Genomic DNA, 11,783 nt, shown 5'->3' with positions numbered 1-11,783 from the left:
TGAGTCTTTGCTCAGGTCTTCCATACAGCCTTTTCAGTTTTCTCTAATGAAATGGCTTTCATGTCCAAATGCAAAATATTCTGACAGATTTCTGGGTGCTGGTAGCATTTATCCAGTTCTCAGAACAAGAATAGCTACTCTAGTTACATTCATTGAACCGGGGACTCATTTTCTCCTATTTATTTGCCCTTGATTTATATGCAGTTCATGGAAACCAAATCTGTGTATTTCACACTTTCCAATCATGTAAAAGTTGGTTGGTTTTTATGGTTTTACTCATGGCAGGAAGAAGCGATTCTTCCCCTGGACTTGGCACAGGTAAAACCACACCTCGAGTTCTGTGTCAATTCTGGGTCCCTCCATTCAGGAAAGGACACTGAGGTGCTGGAGCAAGTCCACAGAAGGGCAATGAAGCTGGTGAAGGATCTGGAGCACAAATTCTGTGACGAGCAGCTGGGTGTGTTTAGCCCAGAAAAAAAGGAGGCTCAGGGGTGAAATTATGCCTCTCAGAAGGAGGCGGAAAGGAGGCTGTAGCCACGTGGGGGTTGGCCTTTTCTCCCAGCAACCAGTGACAGGACAAGAGGACACAGTCTCGAGGTGTGCCACGGGAGGTTCATCTTGGAGATTAGAAGGAATTTCTTCACAGAAAGGGTGATTAGACATTGAAGCAGGATGCCTGAGGAGGTGCTGGAGTCACCGTCCCTGAAACTGTTTAAGAAAAGACTGGATGTGGCACTTAGTGCCATGGTCTAGTTGACATTGTGGTGTTAGGTCATAGGTTGGACTCGATGATCTGACATCTTTTCCACCCTGATTCTGTGATTCTGTGAGTCCTCTTTTTGTCGTGTTTACCTCTTTGAGACAACTTTGAGACCTCTTTGATGCTGCTTTCCTCATATTTGAAGTGCCTGTGTTTCATCTCTCATTCATAGAGTGAGAGAGGCTGCACAAAAGTCTCACCTTCTGTGTGGGGAAGGATCGTACTTTTTTGCACAGCATTCGGGAGGCGCAGCACCATCCCAAACTCCCGCCTCCGCTCACCCTGCCGGGCTTCCCCACACGCCCGGGCACGCCAATGAGCACGCTCAAGGCCCGCCCTCCCGCCAGCCCGCTCTGCGCATGCGCGCTCGGGGCGCAGCTGGCCGCGCTCCCCCTCGGCGGCCGCGGGGGCGGGGCGTGCCCGGGGCGGGGGTGGCGCATGCGCGGCCCGGCGCGGCTGAGCTGTGGCGGCCCCGCGCCCAGGTGAGGGGCGGCCTGGCTCGGCCCGGCCCGGCCCGACGGGAGGCGGCGGCCGCCGCCGTGAGGGAGCGGTGGCGGCCCTGGGGCTCCGGCACTGTGCTGTACCTGCCGCGCCTCGCCGTGTGGCGGGGCGGCGGCTCAGGCCCGGCAGCCGGGTGGCTCGGCCCGCCTGCGCGGGCTCTCCTCGTGCCGCAGGAGCCTGGCGTGTGGGCCCGGGAGGCGCTTGGGTGGGATCAGCGGGAGGAACGGCCCTGCACGACGGCGTGGGCGCCCGGTTCTAAATGCGGTGCGCGGCGGAGGTCCTGCCCGCCGGGCCCGGGGGACGGCTATGGCCCGGGGATGAGCAGGAGGGTTCTCACGCCCGTGCCTCGGGGGAGTGGCACTTCTGGTTTGTTTATTTTCCGTTGTGGTTGTGGTGTTTTGTTTTTTTCTATAAGAGAAGATGATGTGTCAGCCCTTCTCAGATCTTCCCTTGATGCAAAACTGGCAGATGTGGTGTTCTTGTTTTGTTTATTTCTAGCTCTCTTTCTGTTTCTTGTTTCGGTTTGAGGTGGTTTTGGTGTTTTGGGGTTTTGTTTTAGATTAGCATTTCTGCATATCACTTTCTTAAAAAAATACATTTGTTTTGGAAGGGGCTAAGTAATGAAAGTGTGGATCAGGACTTAAACCACTTCTTCCATTACAAGGATAGCATCTAGTCTGCACTTACGTAATCGTGTTTGTGCCATACCTGTTGGCTGGCAGGCAGGTGTGACTGAAGATGGAAAGTAAAAATGATGCAACTAGCTACTTGAGGAAGTTTTCTTCTGCTGACCATTATTCCATCATTCTTGTGATAGATAGTCATATTCCCATTTCAGAATTCATTACTGGTGCTAAGACTCAGGATTTTGGACCACATGTCTAACAAAGTTGGCAGGACCTGAAGAAGAAACTTTGATTTTTGGGTAGATTATTCCAGAATGTCTGTTGCAATGTCCTTTGAAGCAGCTTGTACTGGATACTGCTGCTGATGTGCTGCTGGCCTGACTGATGCAGACTCCTGAGTTCCTGTTTTTGTAATTTAAATATAAAACTTAACATGAGACATAACTTCAGTGGGTTACTTTATGGGAAAATAAGTTCAACAAATAGTAGTAGAAATAATTTCTGCACTTCATTCTGTCAGTTTTCTGTTAGCCAAACTCTCAAATATCTTCTGTAAGAGAAGCAGAAACTTTGTCTTACTAGATGCTGCCTACCCTCAGTAAGCAGCTGAAGGTTGTGACAAGTATGTAGTGTGGGAGGCCATAATGTTACTACATTTTTCTGATTTTCATAGCTTTTAAAGTTTCAGCCTTTCAGTGTTTACATTCTGGGTGTGGGCATTTCTAAGGCCCTGTCTCCCCTAGGAGTGTATTGCGCTATGTGTTGCTCTTTTAGCAGCATGGATTTCTTTAGCCCCCAGTGTGTTGACTGATCACTCATTCTTTCTCTCATGACTTACTCTACTCTTGAGAATGAAACAAACTGTGTTAGCAAAAACACAGCTTTGCAGGTTCAGCTGTATTTGTTTTAAGAACTTCACCCAGCACAACTGTCTTGTTTTGCAATTCAGCCCTTGGGACAACAAAGCTTTCATAAGATAAATAATGCCCTAAGTAATTTTAATTCTTGAAATAAATGTTGTTTATGAATAGCCTTTCATTTTTAGTTTGTTTTACTTTTTGGAGTGGAAAGACATGTCCAATACATTAGGTTTTGATCTAAATTTCATTCTTTCAGCATTTTGATATATTTGTTAAAGTCCCCAGTTAGGTCACTGGCAGTATAAAAGGAGATATGCAACTACCCACTGTTGCTGTGTTATACTGATGGAACTTTCTTCAGATTCAGATAAAGTCTTTCTTCTTTGTTTTTAACTGTTTTTGTAGTTCCTCAATGGAAAATATGTTAAAAACTGCCTGCAGCACTATGCAAGCACTTGGACAAAATAGTCATCTACTGACACCCTTGAGGAATTGTTGGGCAAAGTGACAGAAATGAAGAGCTTCAACCATCGCTTCAGTATGGCGGTAGCTGAATCTGACAAAGACTCCGGATATTCAGGTTTAGAAAACTGCTGTGTTACTTTTGTTGTGTGTTACCATGCTGAGGCTGTGCTTTAATTGGTGATGTTTAACAAATCTAAGTAAAAGAGTTTGTGTCTCACTATCTTGGAGGGCCTTTCTATGCAAGATAGGTTTCACCTGTAATCATCCTGCCACCAAAGTCTTTTGAAGTGGAACATGACCAAGTTATAAAGTTCATCCTGTGAATTTGAATGGCATGGGAATTTAGAATTAATGGAAGAATCTCAGACTTCAGAGTCTAGAAATGGAGTTGTCAAAATTGCTTTTTGTTCTTTGCAGTGATTAATGAATTTTTGGATTATGCTGCCCAGTGTCTCTTACTATCTGACCATATTGTCAGTAGAGCCTGATAAACCAGAGAGTAATGGTTATAACAGTAGTAAAATAATAGACACGGTGTGCTGTTTCAGTACTCAACAAAAGTGTGCAAAAATGACCTTTAAAGGAGAAAAAAAGCACTTCTATGAAAGATACCTGCTTTACTGGGGTTTTAGATAGAAAATTTCAAGACACAAAATGCCTGCATCACAAACTATGGATGTGGCAATGCTGGAGCCTGTAGTGCTTTCCTGTATAAGTTTTTAGAGCAACCTTCATGATACTATGCAGTCCCTTGGAGACTAAATACAAAAGAACAAAAAGTAATAGATTTTCGGGGGAGAAAATGTCTGTGTAAGAATATATCTGTGACCTGAAATACAAAGCCTTTTATTAGAGGCTGTCTAACAGCTGTCACAGCAGCTTTAATTTTGTTAATATTACAGAAGTAAATTTTATTGTTTTTTGTGACTTCGTTGAAAGGAGGCAGAATAGTAGGACTGGAAGGCAGTAATAAGCATATTGCATGTGAAACGACTAACAGCTGAATTCTACATCTGGCAGATGGAAGTTCAGAGTGCCCAAGTGCTATGGAGCAGACGGACTCAGAGGATGTGCTGAATGCACTGTGTTGGAATGCAGAGGATGGACCTTGGCAATGCCCGAGGACCACAAGCAGCTCCTTTCCTGCACTATCTCCTATGGTTGTTATGAAAAATGTGTTGGTTAAGCAGGTAGGGAAGAAATAATATCTTTAAAAATATTGCATGTTCTTAATTTTTTTAAAAAACGTTTTTCCTTTCAAAAAAGATTTTGCAAAGTTGCTACAGTCCAGAAAGCAACTGGTAATTTAAGAAGTTCTAATGTGATTCTCTGTTCTTTTGAGAGGCAGCTGGAATCACTAAGATGGAATGTGAAATCGGGAAACTGCTCCATATAATAAACCTCTTTGTCTCAAAGGAGTCCCCCCAAAATACATCTGCAAGAATGTTATGTAAATAGCACCAAAGATTAAACAGAAAAGGGTGATTTGCTTTTGGAAGCTGCTGTTGTCTTTTTCATTCAGTAAAGATGGTGAAGTAGGATGATAGGTTTGTTTCCTTAACTCTTAGGTTCTAGAAGTGCTTCATATGCAATGGGAAACACTAATCCAGAAAAGTTAAATCTTATCCAAAGTTAGCTGTGGTCCTTCTGTTTTAATAGTTATTTCACTTAATTGCATGTGATGGCTCACACTGCAACAATTACACTCCCTATTTATATTCTCCAGTATTTTTGTAATGTATAGTTCCTCTGGCACATCTGTGAGACCCTCTGTGTAAATTTTACATTTTAACAGAAGATGTGAGAAGTCCAAAGTACTGTCATATTAGTAGACCTCCTGCTCTATACTCACTCATTTTTGGAGCAGAGCAAAAGTTCTTCAGTGCTTTTTTTTACTAGAATACTTCTGAGAATACAGTGGGAAGGCGGAAAAAGAATTTAGATCCTGATTCTTTTTCTACTGAATCTGTTACGACAACAAGCAAGACGTAATATACACTGTTAGTATTTAGTAGATTATGCTTTTGTGGGGGAGGTGGTTCTGTTCCCTGAGCATCATGCTTTATCTTGACAAGAAACAATTTTATTTTATAGTCACGTTCCTAGATGTGTGGACAACACACTGTGTAAACAAATGCTGACGTTTTTATGTAGTTTTTATACAGGCAAGCTTCACCAAAGGCTGATAGCCTTTGGCCCAGAGCTCAAGAATTAAGACATTACCTGCACTGATTCCAGTGGTAAACTCCAAGTTGTGTTGCAAGCAATAAAAAGCAGCCGTTAATAATAAGTAGCTTATATATAGAGATGTATATATATATATATAAAAATCCAACCACATACATATATATAAAAAAAAACCTGGTAGTATAGCAAAAAAGAAATTTGGCAAGGAAGAGTTGGAGGTGGATAAAATGACCACACTTGGTTCTCTTGAGCAGTGCATCATAGTATCTAAGTCTAACTGTGTATGATTAAAGATATTACTGTTAAATGGAAAAACATTTACTACAATAAAGAAAAGCAACAAATCTGAATCAGAATAATAATGAAATGTCTTTCTGCCTCTTTTCATTATGCCTGGTTATCTCAGATGGTCAGCTTTTTAAAATGGTCTTTTCAAGGCAGCGCTCAGTTGGACTTGCTGGACCAAAAAAAAAAGAAAAAGCAGCATCCAGTGACTGCTGTTTATTTCTTCCAGTTTCAATCAGCATCATTCTTCTGTCTTGGAACCACTGTGATCCTCCACAGTGATGGTTACCTGCTGTTATCTGCTGGTCCAATTTCAGAATGTAAACAGCTAACGATAATGCTACTAAAAAAAAAAAATCAAGTGGCGATTAATTATCTAAAACACAGTTCTTCTGGTTGTGGTAAGGTTTCTGTAAGTCTTGTGAAAGTCTTCAATAAGTAGGAAGGCTTTTTCAACAAGTGGCACTGGTACATCAGGAAATCAGCCTTCATAGCTTTCATTAAAAAAAGGCAACAAAACACACAACAATTTGCAGGATTAGTAAAATAAAGGTGTCCTTCTCTACTGAAAATGAGATTTTGAGTAGGAGAACAAGAACACTGTGCAATGTGAGAAGGAAATGAAGAAACAACAGAGATAGGAAGAAACCTAAGAACAAGATAAACAGTTAAAACAGCTCTTTTGGTCTCAATGATTATGGGGCTCTGCTGTGCTAGGTGCTGTTCAGTGCAGTAAATGGCAACTTCTGACTCCAAAGCTTTGCTCCTTAAGGCTACATGTTCTGTCCTGTGTATGTATAGCTACAGTATTTATATGCTTCCTCACTCCTTACATCTCCAGATACTTTTCTTTTGAATGTTCTTTCTCTTGTGTTAAGGTAGTAATATTTATTTTTACAGGTAGCTGTTCTGTACCCCTATTCCATAAGCATCTTGCCCACTGAACCAAAGAAACATTGTGTCAGAGTAGGTAATTGAATGTTATCTCCAAGTCTCAGTGTCCTAATCAGTGGGTAATACCTGCTTTTGGTAAGTTCCAAGTCCTTTACTGGGGGAATGGACTTTAGCAAAGCATGTTAGCGTTTGCCAGTTTAAAACTTATGAGGCTGGTGGAAAGGATATGGATTTCAGATTACTAAAAATAATAAGATGTATTTGTGGTAGCTAAAAACTGTGCCTTCAGCAGACCTGCCAGTTGTGTTCCAAGTTGTAAGGAATCGAAAAAGCAGCTGACAATGTATTAGTATAATTGTAGTGGTGATGGCTTGAATATATTAAGAAGTGAGATTTTGCTTTAGAAAGAATTAGTGTCTCTTACTAGACTATTTGATATCTTTGGAGAAAAGCAGTCATGTTTTTGGCCAGAAGGTCTCATGAAGATCTGTAGTAAGGTGCTGGAGGAAAAAGAGGTAATGTCTTGTAAAAATGGATGTTTACCCCTATATTCCAGAGTATGGCTTGTGGGAGGGAGTAAAAACTTTGGCATTGTTCTTGATGTAAAATGCTTTTAAGGTTTATCAGTGCACACTATTTCACCAGAGGTATGAAGTTAAACTCCTTTGGGCTTCTGGCAGGCTTTTCTCCTTGCATTGATTGATATTCAGCCTTTTTTTTTCTGCTTCGTAGTTTTAAATTGATTGAAACCGTGTATTGTACTTCAAATTACAAGACTTACTGAACAGCTGTTGCGTATCTTAAATAACCATTTCAAAAGCTTGCTATAAGAATAGATTTGAGAAGATTTGACTTGCTGCATTTCAACAAAGAGGGTGTCTGAATTGTTCCTAAAATGTCTTTGCAGTCTTTCCTTGACTCTTAATATATTTCATAACCACAAAGCTTAATTATTTTTCAGCTTTCCTGTGCACTTGTAGTTTGATCCCAAGTCTGGGTCAAACTTTTTAATGAACATTGAACAATACAGGCTTTCATTGTAATCCTCATTTAGGAAAGCATGTATAAATTCAGATTGAATTGTTTTAAAATATATCTGTTGTTGTATAGTAAAAGGATTATGGATTACAGCTTTATTTCCAGAGTTACGCTCCATTGTCAGAGAAAGAGAAGGATGAGTTTGATAGAAAACTCTTCAGAAGACATTAATTGGACAGTATATATCAAATATGGAAAAATGGCACAGTCTACCTGTTTCATTTAAGTTTTTTTTTATCATCTTCTACAATGCTTTTGTAAGACTTGTGGTTTTTCCCTGTTTGTGCTTCTCAGGGGAGTTCATCACAGCTCCAGTCTTGGACTGTGCAGCCATCCTTTGAAGTGATTCCAGCTCAGCCACAGCTAGTGTTCCTTCGTCCGTCAATCCCACCTCCCATTAATCCTCACTCTGTTGGGAAAAAGAGAAATGACTCCACTAATTACCTGCCCATCCTGAATTCTTATCCCAAAATAGCACCACAGCCGTGCAAAAGAGATCACTCCTTTGATCTAGAAGAATGTCAGGAAACCACTTGCCATAAACGACTCTGCACTGAAGCGCCCAAGATGGAGACTTCTCCTGTACTGATGAGCACAGGCTTGCCTCCTAGTCCTTTTGCCCACCTACCAGTTAGCTTTAAGACCCCTCAGGATTCTAACCAGCAAAGTTCTTCAGCTGTGATGACAAGTGGAAAACTGTCAGCTCTTCCTGGTTGTCATCATGTTTCCAGTGACACTCAGAAAGTGCCAGGTTTGACTCCCCTTTTGCCCTTTGGAACTCTGCAGGCAACAAAGTGCACCCTTCATGAGAGCGAGAGTGCATCACAGACTACAATGCCGTCTGCAGTGTGGAGCCCTCCATTGATACCAGAAGAGATTTGCACTACCCCTGAGCTGCTCTTGCAACAACAAAGCAAGTGCAGACGCTTTCAGAATACGCTTGTTGTGCTACGCAGGTCAGGATTGCTGGAGATCACTTTAAAAACCAAGGAGCTCATTCATCAGAACCAGGTGACTCAGGCCGAGCTGGACCGGCTGAAGCATCAAACGCAGCTTTTCATAGAGGCAATAAAGAATAATGCTCCACAGTCATGGGCAGAGCTAGAAGCATCTCTAACAGGATCTGATAAAGCTGATAGCAACCTTGAAGACCCCACTTATCCCAACATGTAGTAAAAATCTGCATAGATGTTGGTCAAGTTATTTCTGTGCCTCCTTTTTCCTATCTCAAACTTTTACTTGAGCATTTTTTGAGTCCAAGACTTGTAATTGCCATTAACAATTTGTCTTCAGAGCCAGCTTTGGGACTGGAATAGCATGGTGGGTTCTAGACAGAATAGGTACTTAGTACTGCAGTGAATTTCATGCTAACTCTTTGTAATTCCTTGGACTGAAGAAGCTTGGATGGGCTCTGCTGGCGTGTTCCCATTCTTGAAGGGAAGACAGTCATTTGCAGTATTCTGCAAGCATCTTCCTATTGCCATCTTCAGATAGTTGTTTCTGAGAGTGCAGCAGCAGAACAGGCCCCACTGTGGGGCCATCATCAGTTCCAAGCAGGTGAAGGGAGCTGGTGTGAGGTGAAGTAAGTCCTTCTCCCACCCCCTTCCTTCTTTTTTTTATTTAGAGAAATCAGATGAATGTAGCGAGGGTGGGAGGTGTGTCAGCTTGGATAAACGCTCTAAAAATTTTATCTACCTAAGTTTGAACTTCAAAAAACAAACTCCAAGACATTTTTTCCTCCATATAGATTGATAGCATTCCTGGGCTGCTTGCCTTGAGACGTTGCTGATAGCACTGTGTGCATAAGATACTGACCTTGCTAGTGGAGAGCCACAGTAGTCATGTTAAAAAAGCTGTTTTACAGATGTTTATTTCATTGCAGTTTATCTAGACACTTAACTACATCACTCCCTGCAATCTGAAGGGATCATTTTTCAGAGCCAGTGTGTGTAGAAAATTGAGAACAGCTTTGTCTCAGAACGTTAAGGAATCCGAATAGTCTGTGATATGTTCCTTTCTGTGTGACAATGTTTTAAAAAACTCGTGCCATCTAGGTGACTAGGTATTTTGATGCTGTGATTCCTTTTATCATCTGTTTCAGATTGTTAAAAAAAGGAACTTGAAAGTAGAGTGGATGTCTTGCTAATTTGTGACTAGACCTTTACGTTTTCTGATGCCTCTAGGAGTCAGTATTGCAGAAGTCTGTAGAGAATACTTTTATAGTCCTTCCTCAAATAGGTGCATTAGAGAAACTGTAAGGGCCTTCTCTCTTGTAAGGGATTTTACCCTTTATACACTGATGAAATGTTTTATGTGTCTTACCAAGTTGAGGCATGTGAGTCCTCTTTGTACTAGCCATGGGCCTAGAGACTAAATGTTGCGGCAGGGTTTGCCCTAGTGGAGCTGTAGCAAACTAGTAGCCATGCCTTTCATGGGATCCTGCCTACCTGCTGAAGACTGGTGCAGTATGTGGGAATTGTTTAAAAGTGTTCTTAGACACTGTTCTGGCATTTCTTTTTTTTTTAATATACCTGATATAGTTGTGATACCACCATGTCTCATAACTTGCAGCCTGGTGATACTGAAACTTACCCAGCAAACCCAGAAGGCAGCACAGTACAGGGTAATAATGTAGGACATGTCCAGTGTAGACACAATCTATCAGTTGTGATATCTGCACGAAATGACATTTGGCAGGATAGATGTGATGGTACCTCAGGCCATTTATGAAATAAGAAGATTTTGTTTTCATCTGAACTTCTTACAAGGAGAGGAGGCAGATCCATTGATCAAATACATGTAATAGGCCTAGAGGTGAGAGGTATGAGAAAGTGCGTAGGATATTTTTCCTACTTTTCCTAAAGTTCTTATTCTATCTTTTAAATAGAGAGGAGAATTTGAAGTTCAGAATATGTATTTATAGGAAGCAGTTGCCCTAGAAAACAAGATGATGGGCTCAGGGTACCTGGAGATGAAAGGGAGGCAGAAAAAATGAAGTCAAATTGTAGCTGTCTGAGACAAGAAAAAATGAGTCTACCGGTGACCTTCTCCATTCTATTTCCACTGCTCTGATAGAGTATAAAAGAATGAAAAACTTGCCTTGCAGGGCAGTGCCCTCTGACTTAGGGAGACTTAGCTGATGGAAATCTCTCCTAGTCCTTATAGTAGCACATGTATTTTTTCCCTGACAGTACGGAGGGTGGGCTGAAGTGGGTGTGCTTACAGCTAATGGGCCTTTCAGCTGGTGTAATTTGTATAAATATATGTTCAATAAATCTGTGAATAAAGTCCAGCAACTGGTTAGAAATCTCCTCCTGGGCATCAGTCCAGACTTAAAAAGTATTTACTCAACTAGAAAAATCCACTCTGGAACTCATACTTAAATCTGGGGCCCCTTAGGAAGCATATCCCTAGATAATGGAAAACCTTAACTCAACATCTATTAAAAAAAAGGATGTTGAAGGTCCCTGGTGATAAATATATCATCAGGTACCATTCTGTTCAGTTTTCTTAGCTGCCTTTATTCCTGGGAGCCCTGATAGAGATTTAAAACAATAAGGGCTTTCCTTTCTTGGCTGCAATGTAATAAAATAGGTTAGCTTGGAAGTGCATTGAGAAAATTAGTTGACTACATCAGGACCAGGGTATGTCCAGATTCTGGGCAGGATCTTGAAGTGGTCCAGTAGATTTGAACAGAAATGTTAGCCTCTGTATGGAAACTGTAAGCAATGAACTCACAGGGGTTTTTGATCTTTGAAGCAGCAAGACTTGCTATTAAGAAGTTAGCTGAAGGCAGCTGTCTTGGTCTAATTGGTCAGATAGCCCGCTGCAGCTTCAGCTGTTGCTGACAACTTACAATTGGGGTAGCTTGATGGGTCAGACAGACTGATTTTTATATTAAGTTTTAATAAATGTTGGTATTTTTGATTACTTTTACTATGTCTTTTTGAAATTCTGCTATTCTGGTTGGAATGTAAATATTTTCTGTACTTTCAAAGCCCGTTGCTAGCTCTGAATACAGTAGCCTAACGCCTCTGTTATAGAACACGACCTTTTTGCTAAAACTTTACAGAAACTGACTGTGAAATACGAATGAAATAAAGTATATACTTGAAAAGTTTGTGGGTTATTTAGTGGTGTTGAACTGCAAAGTTGCTGGTTCCAAAG

The 11,783-nt window shown here is 41.4% G+C and overlaps 1 protein-coding gene across 2 annotated transcripts; it reads left to right on the top strand.

Annotated features, from left to right (window-relative positions):
- Positions 1-1,178: 1,178 nt before the first annotated feature.
- On the top strand, positions 1,179-11,736 carry CIPC (CLOCK interacting pacemaker). Of its 2 annotated transcripts, none has more exons than XM_048307195.1 (4): positions 1,179-1,242; positions 3,153-3,327; positions 4,233-4,402; positions 7,911-11,736. In XM_048307195.1, exons 2-4 carry the CDS (start codon positions 3,261-3,263, stop codon positions 8,787-8,789), a joined length of 1,116 nt encoding a protein of 371 aa, XP_048163152.1. In that variant the 5' UTR covers positions 1,179-1,242; positions 3,153-3,260; the 3' UTR covers positions 8,790-11,736. The 2 variants fall into 2 exon arrangements, with proteins under 2 accessions (XP_048163152.1, XP_048163151.1); XM_048307194.1 differs by lacking the exon at positions 1,179-1,242 and adding an exon at positions 1,334-1,627.
- The last annotated feature ends 47 nt before the right edge of the window (positions 11,737-11,783 follow it).

Source organism: Corvus hawaiiensis, chromosome 6 (assembly GCF_020740725.1).
Source record: "Corvus hawaiiensis isolate bCorHaw1 chromosome 6, bCorHaw1.pri.cur, whole genome shotgun sequence".
NCBI classification, from domain to species: Eukaryota; Metazoa; Chordata; class Aves; order Passeriformes; family Corvidae; genus Corvus; species Corvus hawaiiensis.
The sequence above is the reverse complement of the archived record's forward strand: the minus strand, read 5'-3'. Positions and strand labels throughout refer to the sequence as shown.

Bases quoted from the DNA above. Each gene is read 5' to 3' on its own strand.
- CIPC (XM_048307195.1), top strand. From the start codon at position 3,261: ATGAAGAGCTTCAACCATCGCTTCAGTATGGCGGTAGCTGAATCTGAC. The intron at 3,328-4,232 runs GTTTAGAAAACT...TACATCTGGCAG, and splicing joins CAAAGACTCCGGATATTCAG to ATGGAAGTTCAGAGTGCCCA. The intron at 4,403-7,910 runs GTAGGGAAGAAA...TGTGCTTCTCAG, and splicing joins AAAATGTGTTGGTTAAGCAG to GGGAGTTCATCACAGCTCCA.